The sequence below is a fragment of the Stegodyphus dumicola genome, chromosome X1 (genome assembly GCF_044657685.1).
Source record: "Stegodyphus dumicola isolate Sdum_Otavi_A_Nest chromosome X1, ASM4465768v1".
In the NCBI taxonomy this organism is placed as follows: Eukaryota; Metazoa; Arthropoda; class Arachnida; order Araneae; family Eresidae; genus Stegodyphus; species Stegodyphus dumicola.
In genome coordinates this window covers 128245685-128271316 of record NC_140780.1, presented here as the reverse complement: position 1 = coordinate 128271316, position 25632 = coordinate 128245685, and the positions used below count along the sequence as shown (strand labels likewise).

The 25632-nt window shown below is 36.2% G+C and overlaps 1 protein-coding gene across 3 annotated transcripts in view; it reads right to left on the bottom strand.

Annotated features, from left to right (window-relative positions):
• Nucleotides 1–25632, bottom strand: part of LOC118202236 (glutamate receptor 1-like) — a 148647-nt gene that overhangs the window by 87230 nt on the left and 35785 nt on the right. For 2 of the 3 annotated variants that reach the window (XM_085808075.1, XM_085808077.1), the window contains exons 5-7: nucleotides 19276–19434; nucleotides 7244–7414; nucleotides 5248–5370 (exon numbers count right to left, since the gene is read on the bottom strand). In XM_085808075.1, the coding sequence (XP_085664201.1) occupies nucleotides 5248–5370; nucleotides 7244–7414; nucleotides 19276–19434 (453 nt within the window). The remainder of the gene's footprint in view (nucleotides 1–5247; nucleotides 5371–7243; nucleotides 7415–19275; nucleotides 19435–25632) is intronic. The other variant, XM_085808076.1, reaches the window with a different exon arrangement.

Below are 25632 nucleotides of genomic sequence, written 5' to 3'. Positions count from 1 at the left end.
TGCGTCGATTCACGATAAGCGTTGTTTCATTTTTCAAATTGTTGCCACGAAATATTATCGCCCTGTATTATATTTAAAGAAATTAAATAATGAAGAATCTGCATGAATGTATGTATGTTTCTCGCATTGTGATAAAACAACGGTACCTAGAGCTATCAAAATTTGAATAACATAATCTTCCATAGAATGTGGGCATGTGAAAGCTCTAACTTGCATTTGAAAATCGTTTTAATATCGATTTCATATTTAGTAACACTTCAACGAATCTTTGATTAGCAAACTAAATGATTTGAAAGCGAGCAATGGCAAAACTGTACGAAAAAAAAAAAAAAAAAAAAAAAACATTTTTATCTCCAGCGCACGAGACTCTGTATCAAAAATTCTAAAGATATGCTCATTTTAAAATTATTTTGTGATATTACTGTTGAACTGAATTTTATGGTTTGAGTACGTAGAACATGATATTTATTAAATAAAGGTATCACACAAAACGTTAAAAAAAAAACGCTCCTTTAGATGTAATTTAAGATCTGAAACCTTTCAGATTTTTTTAAAAATTTTTGAGAAGTAATTTTTAATATGCATTACATAACGTAATGGCCGCAATATGCTTACATGTTCTTAATCACATTTGTCCCGAGAACAGAAAGAGCTGTAGACAGATAGCGAGTTGACAGCAGAAAAGCAAGCGCAGGAATGTGATATTCCCAAGAGGGAATCCCTATTCAGAATGATTTAGTTTTAGTTCAACTTCATTCTGACTGTCATATTTTTCATCCTACACACACAAGACATAAACAATTTAAATAAAAGAATATATCAAATTCTTGACTAGCCGTAACCCGAAATATGCGCTGTAAGCTGCTTTAATTCAGTGGTAATATTTATCAAACTCCATACATAAGCTAAGCAATTTCAAATACCCTATTCGATTTGCAATAAAGGTTTGGGACAATAGTAGCAAAATTAGTAAAGCATATATCATTACAAAAAAATGAATAACCGTATGAGAGTTGTTCCAAAATCACAAGACAGACCAATGCCATCTAAAATCCATGTAAAAATTATCTTATAAACAAGAAAATGTTAAAAATAAAGGCAAATCAGTTTTACATATCTTGGCATCATCAGACGGCAGGCAACTAAGAAAGCATGGATGACAACGGACATTTTTACAGAATGGGCTCAATAAAACAGACAAAACTACGAGGATAGGAAACCTCAAAATTTAACTTTTTATGGATTAGTTTACCGCCTATCCTCAAACAACAGATTTTTGCAAAATGTGAAAGTTTGTTTTCTTCACAGCAAGTTGCACTAGTGTAGTACAATCTTATGATTTGAGTGTCATTAAGAATTCGGAAACAGACTACACGCAAAAGTTGATTCAAATAGCTCATCAAAATATAACTACAGGAAATATGCAGTAAAATTTAAATATTCTTAAAACTATGAATATAATTTCACTTGCCTGGACTCAAATAGAATCAAAATCAATTAAAAATTGCTTCATTACAGAGGGATTTTTGAACTCAGAGTCAAGTGAAAGTGTTGACAATAAAAATGATAAGGAAACTGTGATTATGGACGAAGAAGATTGAAAACTACTGGTATTAGATATTTTAGTCGAGGAATACGTAAAGCGGGGATGAAGAAGAAATTTAAGAAATAACTCCACCTTGTTTTCAAAATGCTATCTACTGCATTGACACATTTAGAAATTTCTTTGTAGGCGATAAAGCCTTTCAAGAACTGAATTCGATCCATAGCGCTTTGCTTAAGATTCAGGATCAAGAGACACGTCAGACGATAATTAAAGACTTTTTCCTTCAGTTAAAATTTGCTTTAAAATGTTCTTGAAAAAAAAATGCTTCTTATTCAAGATGGTAATTCAAATAAGGGTATCACGTTTTTTTGTCAATTTTCTGTAACTACGTACTTCTTATGATTTTAAAAATATTAAATTTTTGTTAGTATAATTTTTCAAATATTAAATTTAAAAGTACTTAAATTGTTACATGTTTAAAATAGTAATATTAACTAAATATTTATTCAAAATATTAATTTTAAATTTGTTTGAACATATTTAATATGTTAAACAAATTGAAAATACGAGAGCACAGACTGAATTGAAAGTACGAAAGCAGCCGCAAACTGCCTTTATTTACAATATGAAGTTACCCACACCTTCAAGCTGTCCTCCTGGACTCACTGTGAAATATTCAACCTACTTGAAGTGCTCACAGAAGCACCACATTTTATGAAAGCCGGATGCAGCTTGCATATTGCAAGCTAATCGCAGCATACAGCGATAGTTGGAGTATGATGTTACATTGTGAGAGCTGTAAAAGAGCGGAGGCATACTCATTGTTGGCTTCCTTTTGTTTTCGATCTTGAAACGTCAGTCTTTTTAAACCTTCCTGCGCCAATGAACCTTTACGCTCGATGTGTCATGTGTACTATGACTGTTCTGTGAGATACAATATTATACTATATGATGAAACTGATAATACAAAATTTTACATGATATGATGAAGATGATATACAGGGTGATTATAATTATAGTTGCGATTTCAAAACGCTCTAACTTTAAAACTACTTGTCAGAATGACTTGATATTTTACTATAACAATCGTGAGGCAATGGAATTTTGTTTGGAAAAGGAAAAAAAAAAGTTTCAAAATACACCGATAGATGGCGCTGTCCGGGCTCACATTGCTGTTGGTATGCAAATTACTAGATGTAATATACGCACTGCAGACATGGCTAAGATAATGCAGAGCACTAACGACACACATAATATTTTGCCTAAGTGCTTCATCATGACTCTGACGAAGAAGGTTCGTGCCCTTCTCGTGAAGCTTTCCTATCAGAATGGTGACTGTGAGTTAAAGCTATCAGGAAGTTCCGAACATTAAAAGGCATAAAATTCGGCCTAATGATCATATATGGCCTGCGAAAAATGATAGATAAATTTAATCCTGCTGACCTGGAAACACGTGAATCGTTTGCACTATAATTTCTTGCCCGGATGGAAATGGATAATGAATGGGCTTGGAACATTCTGTGGTCTGACGAAGTTCAGTTCCATTTGCAAAGTTCTGTAAATACGCAGTTCTGTAAATAAAAGTGCAGGATATGGGAGACCGAGAATCTGTTCCCGCTACAGCCATTACCATTTCACTCTGAAAAGGTCACTTTGTGGTGCGGAATAACGACAGCGTTTGTCGTCGATCCGTTCTTCTTCGAGGAGATCACACCTGCGGGTCCCGTTACCTGCGCAGTTACTGGCAAGCGGTATGAAGCACTTTTGCGTAACCATGTCCTTCCGGCACTTCAGCAACGTTAATGTCTGGATCGCACTATATCCATAAAAGATGGAGCTCCTCCGAACATTGCTAATCGTCATACCGAAGATTGCTGCAGCTGATCGCTCATTTCCGAGGTAATAGAATCATAAGCTGCCCTTTTCCAACAGCGTGGCTGCCACGCTGTCCCGACTTAAACCCGTGTGACTTTTGGCTTTGGGGATATCTGAAAAATGTTGTTTACAGTGGGCAGATAGCTAATCTGGCCGACGTGAAGGCAAGTATTATGCACCACATTCATAGCATCAGCACAGATAACCTCCTATATGTTGTGAAACATGCAGTTTTGCGCTTCCAATTAGCAGCGGAACAAGGAGGAGAGAAAATCGAACAATTTATGTATTAATCACCCGTAAGGTGTTTGTTTCGTGAAGCATCTCCTGTCACTATTGCTGTTTTCTCTGTAAATACGCATCCTTGTCTTTTCGCTAATAAAATTGCCGTAAATCATTGGAGACTGTTGTTTCATTTCGGCTATGCATCCACAACAGCACTGTGAGCACTGACAGCGCCCTCTATCGACAAATTTTGGAATTATTTTTTTCCTTCGCCAAACAAAATTCCATTACCTCAGGATTGTTCGGGTAAAATATCAAGTCCTTGTGACCTGTAATTCTAAAGTTAGATGTTTTGAAATCGCAACTTTAATTATAATCACCCTGTATTATAAATCGAATTATATATACGTATGTCCATACCAAGTTTCATTAAAATCTTTCCATCACTTCTCGAAATAATTGACCAAATGTGACAATTCTCTTAATTTGAACATTAGGATAGTTGGAAGTCACTGGCGAATATTCTCGAAATCGAAAGCTTAAATTTTTAAGAATATCTTGAAGAATTTGGAATATTCTAAAAAAGAACAGTAGCACAATCTTTTGAAAGCCCGTTATTTATAAAGCTGCTGGATACTGTTATTAAAATCGTTATACTCTTCAGAGTTTTCTTACCAAGAAATTTCAAAAGTAGTAACAAGAATAAACACCATATGTGTAAATATAAGTAGTAGTAGCCTTTACATAAAACGTATATATAAGTATATAGATACATATGTATATAAAACATGTATATAAATATATATACTAGTAATATGTATATAAATGCATGGATATGTATTTATTTAAAACATGTATGTATAAATATATATGTAATAGTAACATGCATATAAATATATAGAAATTTCAAATATATAGTTTTTTAAACAATATAAGCCTATGAAATGAACACATTCTAGATGGCCCAATATGTAATTAATGGCTGTTTATTTCAAGTTTATGAAAAGAAATAATTTAAGAAAATGTTTGGAAAATAGCAGTGTAGTGAAACAGTGAAATACTCAAGAACAAAGAAGGCAAAATATTTTTTCTTGCATCCAATTGGAAAAGGAATATAAAATATAAGCTCTAGCTTGTTAATTTTTATGACGAAAAAATATTGCATTTTAATGGCTTCTCGCATGGCAAAATTTTCTAATGCTTGTTAAGTAAACGTTCAATTACACTGTTTCATTAACCTTAGAGAACTATTTTTTTTTCAGTATTAAATGGTATATTATATTTTTTGAAAAACAGAAAAAAAAACTTACAATGAGGAAAAAGATTAAAATAGAAGACCTTTATGTACTGGTAATATTTTCATTTTGCGTTTTCCAAGAAATTAAATTAGAAGTTTATATTTTATTCATTGCCAATAATCTCTTACTCAAGAAGTATATTTTAAAACACTGTTTGGAAACAATTATCATACTAAGATAGTTTGACCATTAAAATTGCTACTGCAGAAAATAAAATTGCTGCGTTAGTTCATTTTTATGTTCACTTTTAATGTATCAAACAAGTATATTTTTGGACAAATAATCACTATTTAGAGTACTTACTATTTTGTAACCAGAAATTGCGGATTCAACAATAACCATTGACAAATTTTTTCGTTCGCCTTTAATTAGCTCCTCGGAATCATCAAACTGAATTTTGCCTGTTACTCCATCATTTATAATTCCCTGCGAAAGATAACAATGCATATCGTTAAGAAAACTGAACGAAACTTACACTGAGGGTAAATTTTAAGAAATAAAAATGTAGATGAATATTTGATTAAAGAATGGTTTTCCTTAGAATTCGTATATATTTGATTAGAATGAAAGGCAAGTAACCTACTTAAGTACAACATTATTGTACAATGTAAAAAGAAAATTTAATGACACATTTTTATCAATTTGTTTCCGAGTCTGCCACTAACCAGTACAGTTGTTGCAGGTCTAAACTGTAATTGTTCAATTAGACATGGGTACTATAATAAGTGATAATTATGCAATTCATATATACGGTAACCCATTCGGTGTTAATTTAGTACTTAAATTGTATAATTATACTTTATAGTATGATAATTAAACTATTTCCTCGCATTCCGCAACTTCATTTTGCAAAGTACCCGATTATAAGACTCTACCAAATTTTAGAACAAAAATGATAGCAAAAGAAGAGTGTTTTACTTCCGAGTAAATACGCGTACAGGAATTTAAATAAATTTAAAGCAAAACAATAACTTCTTTGCTTTGAATATGAAATCAATTGTATTCAAATTTAAAGCAAAGAAGTTAATGGATGATGGTTACTTATTTATTCTGTTACTCCGCCTTTTGGCACTACACGGCAAGGATGGGATGTCCCGTGGATGAATTTTTAAGGAAAGCGAGCTCGTATCCACGTTACACTTGGGAAAACTACAAAAACGCCCATGCAATCAGCCTGTTCACCGGGACTCGAACCCCGGCTTAGCTAACGGTGCTCAGGGGCTTTTACCGCTTGGCCATTGGTGAGCCAACGATTGAAGATGGTCGACGATTACCATCTTTCATTTATATGGCTTTCTGCATCGGAGATTGCTTATTTTGAGGTTATTTTGTGCTGAAAAAAAGTATTTTCTATTTTCATTATATTACTAAGATATAATAATTGATATTGCAAGTTTTCATTTTCTTTTCGAACGTTCCGTTAAGTTATATGAACGTCATAAAGGATTTAAATTATTGATATTTATATCATAATAATACGATTCACAAAAGGAAACGTTTTGTTCAACGGATGTTCAACACGGAGTTTTTGTGAAATAATAATCGCTGTGATAAACAATCGAAATAGGTTAGTTGATTAAAACCAATCACATTATTAATTAAATAACGCTGAATATGTTTAAAATTTCGAGAAACATTTTGCCAAAATAAAGAAAGATTCGAATACGGTGAAATAGATATAAAATAAAATAGATGTTGTGTGATTACATTCTATAACGATGAATAGTCAAGCAGTTATGAATACTTTATATTACAGTAGTTGCTTTCAAGATCAACTTGGGTTCAAATCCCGGCGAGGCCCACCATCGGCCGAGCGGTAAAGACGCTGAACACTGGTAGTTCGATCCGAGGTTCGAATCCCGCGAACGGGCGGGCTGCATGGGCATTTTCGTGGTTTTCCCCGTGTGTAACATGTATACGAGCCAGTTTTCCTTAGAAAGTCCTCCACGAAGGCATCCCTCCCTTCAAGCAGATAGCCCTTGTGTGCTTTGCTATAATTTAATAATACAATCTCAAATCCCGGCGAACAGACTGGCTTCAGAGGCATTTTGGGGAGTTTCAAATATGTAATGTGAACACAAAAAAATTTCTCTTAAAAATTTCTCCACAGCAGCAGTCCTAACCTTACGCAGATATTTCTGTGTGTACTCTCCCCCCCCCCCGAAAAAAAAAGGTATTTTGAGAAATTACACTGAAGTCATATATGTGAGTAATGCCATCAATGAAATTTAAGTAAGGAGCTGTAACTATACATTCATTTGCTAAGAATTACCAGATCTAATGCTATAATCTTACTCACTCGTTTAAAAAATTCAGCTAAAGTTTCACCACCAGGAAGAGGTGTTGGAGGGATTTGAAGACAGTCTCGAGGCTCTCCTTTCACAAATCGCTGAAACCGCGTTGATTTAATAATAGACGCTAAACTTTTTAGAAGAACTCGGACAGAATCGTGGTAATAATATGCTGAAATCTGTAAGAATAAAAAAGGATGTTAAAATTTCTCTTGAGAAATGTGCATTGAACAGAAATACCACGAAAAAAAAAATCAGACATTTATGATGTTATAGAAATTAGCGGTTGCGGACACTTAGCCGACGAGATACTTAACCGACACCAGTTAGTCGACAAGACATTTAGCCGACAGGCACACTTAGCCGACATGGACACTTAGCCGACAGGACATTTAGCCGACAGGGATATTTAGGCGACAGGACATTTAGCCGACAGGGATATTTAGGCGACAGGACATTTAGCCGACAGGACATTTAACCGACACGGACACTTAGCCGACAGGGCATTTAGCCGACAAGGACACTTAACCGACAGGTCTTTTAGCCGACATGGACAGTTAGCCGACAAGACACTTAGCCGACAAGGACACTTAGCCGACAGGACATTTTGCAGACACAGAGAGTTAGCCGTCAGGTCATTTAACTACGGGACACTTAACTGTCAACACATTTAATCAACAGGACACTAAGCCGACAGTGACATTTAGCTGACACGTACCCAATAATTATTCAAACTTACTATCAAATACAAAATTTCTCGACTTCTCCATAAGTTCAATATTTAAGTTATTTTTTTCACTATCTGTAAAATTCATTTTTCGATTCTTAAAAATCTCATATGTGCTTTTAATTATTTTGTTAATTTAGCATTGTTTGATATGTATCGTGCTGTTTGGTGTATATTGGCCAAATTGAAAAAGCGCTGAAATTTCTCGTCGGGGAATATGAATGAAATTTCGAAAGGAAACAAGAATATTTTTAGCGTACGGCGGTCACTTAATTACATTTTAATGTGGGATCTTCAAAAATTATCCATAAAGCTTTTTCATTTAATCAACTGGGTTCTTTTGAACACTTTCACATCATTAATATTTTTTTTCTTGTATACTTAAGGATATTAATTTTCCAATCTCGCTCTCCCAAATGCTTTCAAATTTCTAATACCTTTACGTTTCATTACTATTTTACTCATCACATCATGTTACATTCTTTCCTTCACAAAATCGTTTGGCTCCTCCCACTAATGAAATTTCCTTTCCCTGTCATGAAAATTCTGAATACTTTCGGTCCTGATCCCTGGTGGATGAAGGTACTCGCTATGAGCGAGACATCCGAAGTGCTTTTTTGCCTAACGGCGATTCTGATAACTGCACGGACGAAAGCGTTCCTGCGGATGCTAACCCTACGGATAACGACTGCAATGAAGTGGCTAGTAATACTGCTTCTACCGTGTTGGACGTGGAATTACCCCTGGAATTTATGCGATCCAGAATTTCGAATTATAGACATACAAATTGACCAAATTAAAAGTGCTCTGAAGACTTACCACCAACAGAGGCCCGTCACGGATGTGGATACGATTTCGGAACCCGTGCTGAAGCTGATGAAGAAACTCAAAGCCGAGGCGGATGTTTTAAGAGGTAAGTGCGGTTTGGCTATTACGGCAGGCATTCTTAACTTTAATATCTCTGCTAGGAATAAGGAGAAAGTTAATGCTAACTCTAACAGTAAAACTGTTAAACGTAAATCAAATGTTGAAGGCTCTATTGATGTAGTTGATAGTGAGGGATTTAGAATGCCGAATAAAACGGCAAAACAGTTAAAAGTTGAAAAAGCTAAAAATATTATTGATGTGCAAAATAAATTTTCAGTTTTAAAAGATAGTGAAAATGATGTAGAAATTTCTGATAGTACTGGCAATGCACCTCAGGATGAGGAAATTCAGCATAATATTACTGCCCCCAAATTTCTAACGTTCCCCCAATCATGGTCAATCCTGGACAGCTAAAATTTGGCGAATTTTTAAAGCAACTTGCTGCTCAAACTAAAGCAAAATTTCTAGGTAAAATAAACGGAGAGTTTCTCAAAATATTCCCGCAGACGCCTGATGATCACAGGACTTTAACTACCCTCTTCAAGGAAAAAGCTGTGGAACACTACATTATAAATGAAAAATATAAACGCCCAATAAAGGTAGTTTTGAGAGGACTACCTTCGAACTCCGATAAGCAAGAAATTGCCCAGACAATATCAGATAGAGGATTTACAGTGCAGAAAGTAGCACAACTCACTAAACATCGCACAAGAGCGCCAATGCCTCTATTTCTTATTACGCTGATGCAAATTGCTAATGTAGAAGATATTTTCCATCTAAAGGACTTAATGCTCTATATTGTATCCGTGGAAAAACATGTTTCAAAAAATCAAATCCCGCAGTGCCACAACTGCCAAAAGTGGCATCACTAGTCGGAAAATTGCTTTTTTTCAGCCGCGCTGTGTTAAGTGTGCGGAAAATCATAGATCCTCAGAATGCCCGACTAAAGGCAGAACAGAAGAACCGGAGTGAGTAAACTGCGCTGGAAAACACCCATCGTCTTATCGTGGGTGCCCTGCATTCCCAAAAAATAAACCTGCAAACAAAAAGAAAAGTACAGTGAAACCTGGACTTAGCTTCGCACAGCAATGCGGTCAAACTCTCATGAACAAACTGATGATAAGGTAGCGGACAAAAACCTTAAAAATCCCTCAAATGCTGAACTTCCTCAGCTTATTAATAAAAATGCAAATGTGAATAATAAACAAAATGATAACTTCTTTAATGCCAACTTAAAAATTCTAGCAATTCAGAGATATTTGAATTTTTTAAATGTTTAAAAGAAATTCATGGAATATTTGGACATAATAACATCAGTAAGATGACTCAGATATTTAAGAAATATGTCCCAAAATTAAAAGCTCATACTGATAATGTTGATAGACCTTTTTGTATATTTTGAAATGTTGTGAGAAAGTAATGATTAGTGCGATTAATTCTGTGGAAAATATCTCAATAGTTACATGGAACGCAAATGGCTTATCCGCTAAATTTAATGAACTTAGGGATTTTGTAAAGGAGTACTCCACAGATATTATTTTCCTACAAGAAATCATGCTTGGCCCACAGCAAAGTCTCAGAATCTGCAACTCTGAGAGTTATAGAATTGACAGACCAAGGAGACCTGGCAGAATTTCTGGTTGAATTATGATTTTAATCAAGCGCTTCATCGCGCGCTTCGAAACTACATTACCACAGCTTTCTGCCATTGAGGCTCTAGCTATCACAATCATACCACACACTCAACGAACAATCACTTTCGTCTCCATCTATCTACCCGCAGCAAGAGCACAAAAGAATGTTTTTGCCGATTTAGAGGCTATATCCAAGTTAAACACACGTATTATTATCGGTGGAGACTTTAATGCACAACATAGAAACTAGAACTTCAATAAATGCAGCAAATACGGATACATAGTAAACAATTTCGCCAATAAGGCCTTAAAAATTGCAGCTCCGACGCACCCAACACGCTATAACCCTGATAATGCAAGCATCATTGACTTCTTCCTACTAAACAATATCAATGCTCCAACTGAAACTGAGAGCTTATGTGAATTGTCATCTGATCACAATCCCGTAATTGTGGAAGTTAACATCAGTGGTTATAGCACACCACACAAAAGAACCCTTGTTACTAACTGGGTAAATTATACCAAAGCTCTAAACAACACACAGTACACTTTACCAACGGCACAGAGTGCGGATGAGTTAGACGCAGTAGTAGACAATTTCACCAATACTCTCAAAATGCATCAAAAATAATAGCAAAGAAGTCCCATTAGAACAGAGAGCAAGAGATCCTGAAATCAGAAAATTAGTTAAAAAGAGAAATCGTGCAAGGAAAAGATGGCAGAGAAGTCGCTGCCCATTGGATAAAAGAATTATGAATGACTTACACCAGAAAGTCAGGCAATACACTTACCTTCATGCACAAAACGAGACATTTGGAATTTGGTGGTTTAGACATTTGGAAAGCCTTTCAAATGATGATAATTCTATCTGGAAAGCAGTTCCCAAATTTAAAAGGTGCTACACTAATATTACGCCCCTTAACGACCCAAACGGGATCGCATACACAGAAACTGAGAAAGCTGAGTCACTAGCTGATAACTATGCTACTCAGTTTTGCATTAACAACATTTCAGACCCAGACACAGAACGCACAGTTAGTTACACGAACAATTTATATTTTTCACAGCCACACACGGACAACATTCGTCTAGCTAAGCCGTCTGAAATAATTCGATATATTGAGAAAAGGAAAATCAAGAAAAGCCCTGGAATCGATAGAGTGGGCAATGAAATGATACGTGAAATGTGTCACGTGATGCTCTTCAAATTTAGTAGAATTATCAACCTGACACTTGGGTACTTCCCAAAGAGCTGGAAAACTGCCGTGGTTGTGCCAATTCAGAAGCCATCTAAACCAGCTAATGACCCAATCTCCTACAGACCTGTGAGTTTGCTATCCACATTAAGCAAAATAGCTAAAGCGGCCATTTACGACCGCATCCTGGAACACATCAGTATTAACAAGATCCTAATACCGCAACAACGCGGATTTAGAAGAAAGCATTCCACAGTGCACCAGCTGTACAGAGTGACAGAGTTCACTGCTGAAGGTTTCAAAGAAAAAGAGAGCACTGGAGCTCTTTTTCTCGATATATCGAAGCCATTCGATCGAGTTTAGTTAGACGGTTTACTCTACAAACTTATTTCGCCGGGTTTACCGGGGTACATCATAAACATCAGTCAATCTTATCTCTATGAGAGGCACTTTGTCATTCGCTATAAAAAATACATATTCTACTCAGAGAAACATACTTGCCGGGTCCCTCAGGGGTCTCTGACAGGTCCTATTTACTTTCTATTATATGCGAACGACATACCGCATACCCCATACACTACTCTTGCCATGTATACTGATGACACGGCGATCCTTGCAAAAAATGCATCCTTAAACCACGTAGTACAAACATTACAAATACACATACACACACTTGAAGCCTGGCTTAAAAAATGGAAGATACAAATAAATGTGAATAAATCAGTTGCAGTTTTATTCACAAGAAAAAGAAAGATCGATCACTGTATTAAGATGTATGATACAGTCATTCCGTGGCTACGCAAGTAAAATACCTAGGTGTTACGTTGGATAGGAGCTTAACATGGAGGCCCCACACTACACAAGTAATTAATAAGTTCCGAGCAGCTAAACAAAAACTTGCCCCCTTAATTTCTCGGAACTCGGTTTTATCTTTAGACAATAAAATTGCTCCTTTACAAAGCGATATTGCATTCCATTATAACCTATGCCTGTCCTGTTTGGGGCTTTGCCAGTACAGTACATATGAAAAAATTTCAAGTTTTACAGAATGTCACTCTTAGGCAGATAACAAGGAGTCATTGGTTTATTAGAAATGCAGACATTCACAATGAACTTAAAGTTCTAGAATTTAAAAATTTCATGGCCAAAATTGCCAGAAAATTCTTTAAGAACATCCACAAGGTCGAGAATGAAATCATTCCATTACTTAGCCATGATTACAACGCAAATAATAACTCCAGAAGGCCAGGAGCACTTTTGAGGGCATTAAACCGATGTTTATGCTGAATTGTACTTAAATCGTTACTTTGTTTAGCATGCTCAGGAAATTTAGTCTTATAATATGCCTTAAAGCTTTCTTTTTATTGTAATTTCTTATTATTGGATATGTATTTAAATTTAATGCTTTTAATTTAAAAAAATTGTAATTCCTAGCAGTTGATATGTTTGAGAGTTAGTAAACCCCTCCCCCCGTTTCGGTTTGACCAACCCTCTAAAAGTATGGCTCTGAACCCCGCCCCTCCCTCTTATGCCTGTCAATAGCGTGTGATTGCGCCGCACTTTCTCTTCCCACTTAGCACTCCCACTACGTGGATCCAGCTCAGTTAGACGGAGTACACCGAAGGCAGAGGTTGGCGCTCCAGACAGCAAAGAAGTAACTGACTCTTCGACGGTGAAGTGAACTTTTCCACAGCATCCAGTTGCAGCTTTCATCTACTCTTTCAGCTTCAGATATGATTATTACAATGCCAAAATTGCTCTTTCTCCAAGTAGTTCAGAGATAAATTGCTCATCTAACTTCTTCAGCTCATCGCTATAATTGCTTCAAAATTTACATGACATTATTGCTATCTACAACATCCAACAGATATTTTAGGACTGTTTTACAAAATTTTTAGGACTCTCATGATATGCTATGCAAAATTAAAGATATGCACACCATCTTACGTTGCTAAACACAGGGTAGGAATGTGTTCCAGGAACCTGACTGCGTGACTTCGTCACTTAAGATATAAAATCTTAATAATGCAATAAAAATTATTGTTATTCTTGAATTATACTTTTTATAGAAACATATGGTGGTGAGGGTTAGTTTAGCAAATATATTTTATTTTGTTTTTAAAAAAAAATTTAAAAAGTGAACTTTTAAGACAAGCAAAGATATAAATTATTTGTGACCTCTATAATTTGCAGTTCATGCCAACATTCTTGAGATAAAAATTCTGTAACATTTTATTGACCACGCCTCTCGCTTAAAATACTTACTTAGGCTAATGCTTATAGCCCTAAACTAGTGCATAATGTTTAATTTAGAAGTAAAATATTCTTTACGGTTTTCATTTATTCATTTCTGAAGCTGCAGAAGGAGGGGGCAAGCGTCACATCGTAAAAGTCACCATAATGTGGTGCCATCTATCGATGCTAGATTTAACTAGATTAGTCATGTAAATAGAAAATAATATGTACTATGTTTTGAAAGTCGCGATGTATAATTTTTAATATAATATGTTATAATTATGTTTACTTATAAAAAATAACTTTTCGCAATATCTGTTAAAAATGTATAAATTTTCATTTCATTTTTCATTAATTCATTTTTTTCTTCTCTTTCTCGTTTTTGGTTTAGCTTTACGGATAATTTTTGAAGATCATATTAAAATGTATTTAAGTGACCGCCGTACTTAACTAAAAAAATTCTTTTTTCCTTTCGAAATTTAATTCATATTCCCTGACGAGAAATTTCAGCGCTTTTTCAATTTTACCAATGTACACCAAACAGCACAATACATATCAAACAATGCTAAATTAACACAATAATTAACATCATATATGAGATCTTTAAGAATCGAAAAATGAATTTTACTGATAGGTGAAAAAACCGACTTAATATTGAACTTATGGAGTAGTCGAGAAATTTTGTAATTGATAGTTTAAATAATGTTTGGGTACGTGTCAGTTAAACGTCACTATCGGCTTAGTAACCTCTGGACTAAATGTCTTGACAGTTAAGCGTCCAGTAGCTAAATGTCCTGACGGCTAACTCTCTGTGTCAGCAAAATGTCCTGTCGGCTAAGTGTCCTTGTCAGCTAAATGTCCTGTCGGCTATGTGTCCTTGTCGGCTAAATGTCCTGTCGGCTAACTGTCCGCGTCGGATAAATGTCCTATCGGATAACTGTCCGCGTCGGCTTAATGTCTTGTCGGCTAATTGTCCGTGTCGGCTAAATGACCTGTTGGCTAAGTGTCCGTGTCGGCTAAATGTCCTGTCGGTTAAGTGTCCCGTCGGCTAAGTGTCATGGACCCAGAAATTAGCATACATATAAACTAAACAAATCGGTTTTGTCGGTTTGGCATTGGAAAGTTACCTTCAATTTAGAGTATGATCTCCTCTAGAAGTGATGTAGCACATACAGCGATGGTGCAATTGTTCAATTATGCTGTCTATCAGTTTCGTAAGAAATGCTCTCGCAAAGCAGTTGAAAGCATGGCAAGGATCTGAAGAGAAGGATTAAGAGAAGCTATACGTTTTCTTAAAGCATCTCAAGCATGCTCCATAGTATTCAGGTCCGTTGATCGAGCTGGTCACTCCATGCGTTGAATTGTTTGCTGCTGAAGATAAACATCCACGATGAGACTCCTGTGCGGTCTAGCGTTGTCGTCCTGTAGCAGGAAATAATCACCTATTGCCCCGGCATAAAGACACGTACAAGCATCAAGGATGTCATTTCTATAGATTTGAGCATTCACGGTTCCACGTGGAAAGACATGTAAGTCTGTACGTCCAACCAAAGAGATAACACCCCAAACACAGACACTGCTCCCTCCGTATGCATCTCTTTCACGGATGTTTGATGGATCAAAACGGGTTCCAGGTTCTCTCCAAATCAAACAACGCCTACTATCGCTTTGGAGGCTAAACCTAAAGTCCTCTGTAAATAAACAGCCTTCCAGTGGACATGCTGACGTGCTCAACTCAAATGTTCTCTTCTATGACGTGAGGTGAGCAACATGCAAATGACTGGTCACTTCCTGTACAGGCTTTTTTGTGAAGCCTTCCACTCACGGTTGACGTTGACGCTAACCTTCCGATGGCTGCAGCAAGGGAGGATCTGAGATGAGTCGGAGTTGCGGTTCCAGTCCTTTGCGTGCATAACAGCAAATATCAGTCATTGACGCTTGTCGTAGTGATTGGCTGAACCTCCTGGTTGCCAAATCTGTGGTTAGAAATTGTTGCCAAAATCTATGAACGACAGAATGACTCACATTTAACTATCTAGCCACTTCTGTTTGATTTTGTTCTGCTTCTAGTCTCTCAATAGTTCTCCATCGCAGTTCATCTGGCAAATGATGCCTAGAGGGCATTGTTACGAATTGGATATCCCAGATTTCTTATCTCAGTATCAGAGCGAAATTTGCAGGCTTGCTCTCAAACATGCAATTTTATGCTCCTAGCAGATGATGTATTACGATTGCAGCGTCACTAATTTGTCTACCGCAGTTTTACTCAGCAACGTTTATTTAACAGCATATTCAAATTTTATACGGATTGACTTATTTTTGAACAAGTTTTCGGTATTTTTGTGATTTTTCCTTAATTTTTGGAAACCAGTGTATAGTAGAATGTTATATTTGGTATTTTTGATGTTTTTTGCGAGATAAACGACTCAGTTTTTTAATTTTCGATTTACAGAGCCATTTATATGCATTCTCATATTGTAATTTGTAGAATTTTTAAAATTCATTCACAAGATACGCACCGGTTTAAGCAATGGAATGCTAATGAATCCCAATTACAAATGTTTGCTGAAATATTCTTCAGAGTAAATCAAAAGATGTAACAACAATGAGTGCAGCTCAGTAAACACAAAATATTATATCGTGTCAGTATGCCTTTTCATTAGTTAGGAAGATAATTTCGTTAATTAGGAAGGAAATAACCGTATATTTTCGAATATAAGCCGATCCATGTATAAGGCAAGTGACATGATTTTGTTGCAAGAAATTCAGCCAGAAATAGAAACTCGCGTATTGGCCGAATTTAAGATGATACTTTCGTACTTTTTTTTTAAATGCTAGTATCGAGCAGATTTTTCTGTGCTTTCTAGCAGCCTCATAGATTTCCTAAAATTTCCAGAAAAGTGAGCAGTAGCTCAGATAAGTTCCTGTAACTAAGCAACAGCGATTATCTAAGAATCAAAACGAGACGCTTATCTCTTTCCTTCCTGCACTGCTAACACACCATGATGAGCTGGTATCTTGGCAAGAGGATTCTCCGCATGAATCCAGAGTTATATTACTGGTAGCTCGACTTGAATTCGATTCTAGGTAAACAGGTTGATTGTATTGGCGTTTCCGTGTTTTTCCATGTGTATCGTGGATACAAGCCATTCTTTCTTAGGAATTCCTCCACGAAACAATTTTTCCTTAGAATTTCCTCACAAAGACATTTCTACTTTTATGCAGATACCCTTGCGTGCTTTTCCCTAATCAAATAAACCAAACGGAACCAAAGCAGCTATATATCGCCAAATGGCACGTAATTGGTCAACTGTAGACGAGCTGAATGTGAATGCCAAGTACTTACTCATTCGAAAAATAGGGGTGGCAACATTGTAGAAGGAAAAGGCTTATCTGGTGCCAACAGTTCCTCAGTTCGTTCAGCTTTGGGAAATGCATATGATTTGGCGCTTTGGCGGAAAGTTTTGCGAATTTTTCTTTGGTTATCAGTTGCGGTAACCATTCTTAAGAAATCACTAAGGAATCCTCAATCCTTTCCTCAGCTGTTCTCTCGCTTTTACTATTGAAATAACAATTCTTCATTTTTGCTAAACAGTGCAAGATGCCCAGACAAGAAAATATTGCTGTAACACTCTGATAATTCTATAGGTTCTCCTCCTTTTTTGATCAATGAAAAACAAGTCTGATAAAAAGGGCTGCGTATAGACTATCATTCTTTCTTGAACTAGAGAAGAAACTTTAGCACTGAATCATTGAGTCATGGCAGAAAGAATTTACTGTAATGAGCATTTACTATCAAAGTCAAGGCTCTAAATGGAACAAAAGACACTGAATTTCTGGGATGGTGCAACATTTCATGAAACGATACAGCTTGCGTCTACAAACTGATATTAAGTTCAGCCCAAAACAGCCAAGATGATTAGAAAAAAAATTGAAACAGTTGGAAAACGTATTAGACAAAGCACTATAACTATGAAATGTCGTTAACTGGAAAGAAAGACAAGGCATTAATTCGTTCTGATTTTCCATCGAATCACACAATGAGGCAGATAGTTTTTGTAAAAATGATTGAAGATGAGAGCATAAAATTCATTATTGCTTTTTGGTGGACGGCGAATGGTTCACGTTTAAACCCTTGTATTTATTTTTAAGCAGAAAGCATTACCTAAAATATTACTAAATGACATATTGGTACATGCCCATATCATAGACGTGATGGACGAGGACAGCACGTGGGAATGGTTGAACAAAGTGTATAACAAGAGAGAAAGAAGCCCTTTTTTTAAAAAATCATTTTTATTCGTGTGGGATTCATTTCAAGCACATCTCACCAAGAAAGTGAAGGACAGATAATGGTAAATGAAGTCATCTGGAAGTTTGATTCATGGCAGCCTTACCTATATACTGCAGCCACAGTTTTATCGTTTAGTAAGTATTTTAAAGAAAACCTTTGGGAAAATAAACGAAATAGATGACATCCGCACGCAACCTAGTCATAAGGACAAAGAAACCTGAAATGATATCTATTAAGTAACGATCTCAAAGTTGGTGAAAACAGTGTGATCAGATATTCTGCCTAAAACTATCATCAAGATCATTCAAACAAAAACTCATTAGTAATGCTATGGACAGAATAATAAGACCTAATATTATCTGTGAAGCCGCTGATGACCATGTTAATGATGAAATGAAGAATTATGATATTCAACTGGACTTGCCTCTAACAAAGAGAAACTTCCAAGAATTGCTAGAAAATTGTGAGCTGAATACCGACATTTGGAAAATTGATTAATGTGTATTAGAATTAATAAAATAAAAATAATATGTCATCAATCATTTAACTTATAATATCATTTTTGTGATCAAGTTATTTGTAAATCCTTTTGAACTCGTGTATAAGCCGGCACTAAAATTTCAGTACCAAAATATTTGCTAATGATTCTTGTTTGTGCGTGGAATTGTATCTTAAATGCTCCTCATGTATGAAAGACTTTTATTTCTCTGATGTAACGGTTAATGTTTAACCCGTGGTGAGCAATTTGATTCATGGCTGCGATATTTATTGCCAATTAACTGCCAAGCAATTGCTTTCATATCTGAATACTTAAATATAAGAGCTGATATGATTGTTCCGCTGTTATTAAATAATTAAAACTCTAACAGTACTTAAACACTAACCTTTAAATCTATGTTATATTCGTTAATTATTACTAGTATTGCTACCAAATTATTATATTTGTTAATTGTTTGCTCATTATAGTCGTACTGTTCTTTTCTAAGTATATCATAGACAAGTATTGAAGACAATTTTTTCTACTGATTGTTGTCCGCATAATTAAATATTAATATTAAGCAATACTATATTAAAAGATTTTTCTTACATTCATGTTTAAACTCGTGTCTGCCATATTAGAAAGCTGATGCTTCCATCCTTCTTCAAAGTTCATTACTTCACTTTGCTTTGGGTTAACAGCCAGAAATCCAGTAACGTTTAATGCTCCTAACTCTGCTCTTTGAGAAATCCAGAATTCTTCCAAGGTCTATGAAGCAAAGTTAAGTTAAATAATCATCCAAGAACAAGAAGTATACACATATGCAATTAAAATTTTATAGAATTAATTAACCACGTAATTTTTATCACTTCAAACATTTTACCATAATATTAATTTTTTAAAAGTTGCTTACGTTTCAAATGCATTGCTAATAACAACAGCCGGAATCAGTCTAATAACTGCTACCTATATTTCTAGTAAACTGTCTTACTACCTATATTTCTAGCAAACTATATCTTTAACGTTCCTTGTGTTTATTTCCTTCATTACACATATATTAAAAGTATTCAGTACTTTTCTACAAAAGCAAGAGTGCTAACTCTTCATTGATGCTTGAGTAAGCATTTCTGGTATGGATTTAATTTAAACTATGCCTTTAAAGTTATTAGCGGGAGTAAAATACATGATAAGAGTAAGACATGAAAATCGTTGGCAGGAATTATACAAACTACTGATTAAAAATGTCAGGATTCCGAGAGATAAATATTTACTTAATTTATCCGAAAATACAGCTGGTTGATAAATGACAAGCTTATAGGTAAACCAGTTGCAAAAACCTCTGTCGAAAAGAACTTTTCCAAAACTTGGAGAATGCAGCTACAGAAGAGATCACAAATTCCAAAAGTCCTTGTTAACATGGAGAATACCGAGTAAAAATACAAATTATATCTAGGTTATAAAACGTTTAGTTACAAAATGTAACCTAATCGCAAAACACGTTGACCAGCCAAAATATAACCACTTCGTAATACTGTGCTGCTCCACATTTGGTACGCAAAGTCATTGCAATCGTCACATGGCTTCTACAAGTATTTGGTAAGTGTACGGAGGAATATTGTAAACATATTTGCAAGTACAGACCACCTAATTCCCATTGATTATAAGAAGTTGGTTGGTGACTTCACCCTGTACTAAAACATCAGTTGGTTACCTTTTGATGAGCTTATAAAGGGCGTTTTTGTAAACAGCAGAAGAATTTGTATTAGACTATAAATTTCATACACATTTGAAAGAGCTTCTGGACGCACAGACTTAGACGTAACTCCTATAAATAGTGGATAATTATTTTAGAAGAGATAAAATTTGCAACTTTTTGAAGTCTCATTTTCAACAATAACGGCTAAGTAAACATCATATATCTGTCGTGCATTTGTCTTTCAAAATAAATTTAATTTACTCAATAATCACAGTTTATATGCATATCTAAACAGTATAAAAATTTCTATTTATTTTGATATATTTCGCTTCGCAAAATTTGAAATCTTCTGACTTCAAATTATAAATCTTTAGAACTTACTTTAATGCTACTAAATATTGCATCGCCATTTTTTTACATTGTTGGAGTTATTTCTATGTTTCATGTTATTTTATTGATAACAGAATGTTAAATTGACATTTAACAACTGAAATGGAATACTACCAGGATTAAACTGGTTTTAAAGTCCTTTTTTTTAACAGCTTTACTGAATATTCTACATGCTGCACATACGAGGGTTGGAACTTTAATAGTGGCAACACAGCTGAAAAAACGCTACGCAGCAAAACCAAAGAATACCGCGTATACCACACGTAAACTACATACCTACCTTATCTCTCAGCAAAAAGACTCGTCCTGCCCACGTCACGCGCATGCGGAGTGATCCACGCACGCGCACGCGCATGTGAACGAATCCTTGTATTAGCTCGCGGTCTAAAGTAAGTGTTTTCAGGATGTTTTCAAAACAAGAACAACGATGTTGGATAAAAATTGAATGTGCCAGAGGTCGTACAGCACGACAGTGTCATCAAGGGCTTCAAGAGGCTTGCGGAAAATCTGCATTGCCTTACAGAACCGTAGCAAAATGGGTGAAAGCTTTCAATGAAGGACGCCAAAACGTGGCAGACATGCTGCGGCCAGGTCGTCCGAGTCTCAGCGATACAGACTTGCAAGCTGTTGCCGCTCTAATGGGCAGTGATCGCCGCCAAATGATTCGTCAGCTGGCCGGACAAACAGGATTAGCGCATACGACTGTGCTGCACATTCTGAAGGAACGCCTGTCCATGAGAAAAATTGCTTCACGATGGGTTCCACATCAATTGACGGAAATGCAGAAATGGCTACGATACGATGCTGCCCGAACCCACCTCGAGCGTTATGAGCGCGAAGGAGATGCTTTTTTACGCCGTATCATTACGCTGGATGAGACTTGGGCCCGATCGTACCAGCCAGAACTGAAACGCCAATCAAACGAATGGCGTCATCACGGGTCACCACGACGTTCGAAATTTCGTCAGAACCCTAGCAATGTGAAAGTTATGGTGATTCTCGTGTACGACTGTGATGGTGTCATCCTAACGCGTACCGTTCCCCCACTAAAGACCGTCACTGCGCAGTATTACTGCTCATTTTTGGAGCACAATCTCCGACCAGCTTAGAGAAAAAAACGGCGACATTTTCTGCAGAACGCTCCTCTCATTTTGCATGACAATGCTCGGCCGCATGCAGCGCAAGCTGTGACTGATTTGTTCAAGCGATGGGGTTGGGAAGTGCTTTGCCATCCACCATACTCCCCAGACCTAAGCCCTTGTGACTATGACTTAATTCCTAAGATGAAGGAACCACTTCGTGGCACTCGCTTCCAAACTGTTCCTGAGATTCTTGCGGCAGTAGACCGGTCCATTCAAACTATCAACAAAACAGGCGCTGCTACAGGTATTTTGCGACTTCCACATCGTTGGAAACGAGTTGTACACAATGCTGGCGACTATATTGAAGGACTGTAAAACATGGTGACATGAATCACTTTTGTATTCCTCGTATAAAGTCTTTGGGTTCTCTTTGGTGCAATATACCGTAGAATCTATGTATAAGATGAAGTAGTGAATTCTTGCTATGCCTTGAAGAATAAATATTGCAGAAGAAGGTTTCAAATAACCTTTTTATTTAAATTAAAACAGATGCACGGACTTGGTGCTCACAAATCACCGCCACTTGTGGCTAACATAAATTTAACAGAAAATAAGAATGTAACAAATCACTAATAAATTGAGATATGTAACGACTGGATCCTTAGCTTAACTTAACGCTAAATCGGCTGCATACAGCAAAGCCGAGCCTAGAAATATCAGTATGAACCTGAAAGGTGTCTAACACTGACTAGAGAACTAATTTCAAACACGCAGCATAAACTCGAAACTAAGTCCTTTAATATTCCTTAAAACACAGCTTAAATACTGCTCCTGAAACACGTTTAGATTAGCAACTACGTGATAATAAATTTACATTCCGGCAGGAAACTGAAATTAGAAGAGAAGGAAAGGAAAACTAAAAATATCAGGTTGTCCGAAAAATAATGCAGGTTTTTGAAATTGTTTATCTTTCCTGTGCATTTTTAGCAACAAAAATATTTTGAATTACATTGGTTTGTATATCATTTTGAAGCTCTATTTTCGCTCTATATTTCTATAACAATCATTTGTTCGAAAATTATTTTCAAAAATATTTACTAGGTGTTTTTGTTTAGATGTCAAAACGGGATTTTCTGCAAATTTACTTTTATGAGTACAAGCCAGGCCACAGCGCAGCACAAACAGCTCGAAATGTCAACGAAGTATGGGGTGAGAAAAGTGTTAATGAATCTACAGTTCAACAGTGATAACAAAAGTTTCGTCGTGGAGAATTTGACCTGGAAGCTCAAGAGCATCGTGGACGCTCTTCAGCTGTTGATGACGATGTTTTGAAGACTTTAGGTTGAAACAAGCCCGTGCATAACTGTTCGAGAGCTTGGCGTAAGCAAAATAACGATTTCTGATCGCTTGACTCATATAGGAAAGTCAAAGAAGCTCGATAAATGGGTGCCTCACGAATTGAGCGAAAATAAAAAAAGTCGCCGTTTTGAAGTGTCGTCTGCTCTTCTTCTCCGCAACATAAACAACCTTGTCTTGATCGAATTGTCACGTGCGATTAAACGTGGATTCTCTCCAACGACTGGCTACATTCAGCTAAGTGGTTGGACCGCGGTCAGACACCACAACACTTTCCAAAATTTGCACCAAAAGAAAATTATGGTGACTGTTTGGTGGTCTGAGGCCGGTCTCATCTATCACAGCTTCCTAAATCTGTGCGAAACGATTATGGCAGATAAGTACTGTCAGCAAATCAACGAAATGCACCAAAAATTGCAACGCATGTGCTCGGCATTTGGTCAACAGAAAGCGGCCAATTCTTCTCCATGACGATGCTCGGCCGCATGTCGTGCAACTGACCCTGCAGAAAATTGGACGTATTGGGATACGAGATTCTCCCTCTTTCCCCATATTCGCCTAACCTCTCGCCGACCGATTACCACTTTTTCAAACATCTGGATAACATTCTGCAGAAGAAATGCTTCAGAAACCAAGACGAGGTCAAAAACGCCTTTGACAACTTTATCGCGTCCAGAACTCCAGAATTTTATTCTACCGGCATAAATAAACTTAAATCTCATTGGCAAAAATACATTGATTCGGCTGGTGCTTATTTTGATTAATAAAATTGTTTTTGAGTCGAGTTATGATACTTTAAAGATATATGTTAAAAACTTGCATTATTTTCCGGACAACCTAATAATTGGTTAGTGTAAAATAAAGACCTTGCACACATAGTGTATTGAATATTGTGTATATTTTGTATGGATTGTGCTAATTGTACATGTATGTATGATATTGTGTTATATTATAATATTTGTTATATATTTAATATTGCAATATGGTTTTATTTACACACACTTTTACATTTCAGAATACAGTTATTTCTTTTTACGAAATAGTACAAGAGGATGCATAAACACAGTTTTAAACATAAAACATTTAGGAGGCATTCCCGTAAGTGTCCCTGGGAACAGTTTTTGTTATACGATGATCAACACGGCGACCGAAAGGATGGAGATGAGACACGATACCAAGCCAACGGATCGCAATCAAGTTTGATTGTGTAACCCCAAGCAACATCGAGGGATCTTACCCAAGCCGCAGACATCCTGGGAAGGGCCCTTCTATGCGATCAAGAAGCTGAACTACATAGTGTTGTGTATCCGAAGAACACTTTCTTCTAAACCTTAAGTAGTGCACTACAATAGACTTGCGTTTTACCAAAGTAATGACGCTTAGTTGCCCCTTGTCTTAAAGATTGCACTGCTCGAGAAGTGCAGTCCTTAAAAATAAGGCGATATTGTATATGATATCTGTAATGCATCATCTTTATTGTTTTGTTATAATACTGTGAAATTAATTATTAATTTATTTGTTGCCACATTTTCTTTTTATATAATGTTTGTTTCTTACACTCTAAGTGTGGCAACGTTCAAATCCCCCAAAATAGCTGAAATGAAACCCGAAATATGAGCAGATGCGCATCCCGCAGGCGTTGGCGACAGATTGTCTCCGAAATTTCCAGGAGCATGTACTACAGCACACCTGTACCCTGTCTTACACTATATAAATACGGCTGAGAGAGCTTGGGCAAGTCATTGCCGTTGTTGCTGTTATTGTAATTAGTTGTTATTCAGCTACTAGATTTAGCGTTAGCTGAGCTGCGAGCTTACTGTGTGTGTGATTTTGGCAATCGACGATATTTCTGCTGCTCTATGGAGGAACTTTTTAATACCTTCCTTCTACTCAAGCTGTTTCCTGTTATTTATTGTGCTGTGTAGAATTAAATTTAGTAATATATTGGTAATTTCTAGTGTCTTCAGCGTGATAACGCAGGCCGAATTCGGTTACCGTAGTAAAAACGTTTATGGCTTTTAGAAAAAGTTGTAATTCTTGATCACCCACCATACTCGTCTGATTTTGATCCAGCAGATTTCTTTCTGTTCCTGCACCTAAAACTAGCCCCAAAAGAGAACGATTTAGGGCATTCTAGATATTCAAAGCCATATGACGAGAATTCCCCGTGCGATACAGAAAGTGGATTTTACTCCCACTTTACGGTGACTGTACAGTCATGATCAAAAGTGTATTGCAGACGACAGACATTACTTAGGAGGCATATAAAGCCTTTTTTCTGATTTAGATAAGAATCTTTTTCTTATGAAAACATTCACTGAATTTTGTATTCATACTTTTGTACTTTCTCGTATAAATTACAAACCAATCAAAACCAGGTTAAAATCTCTATAATTTATACTTTTCAGTTTATTTTAGCAGTTACCGTCACTTGTCGATAGA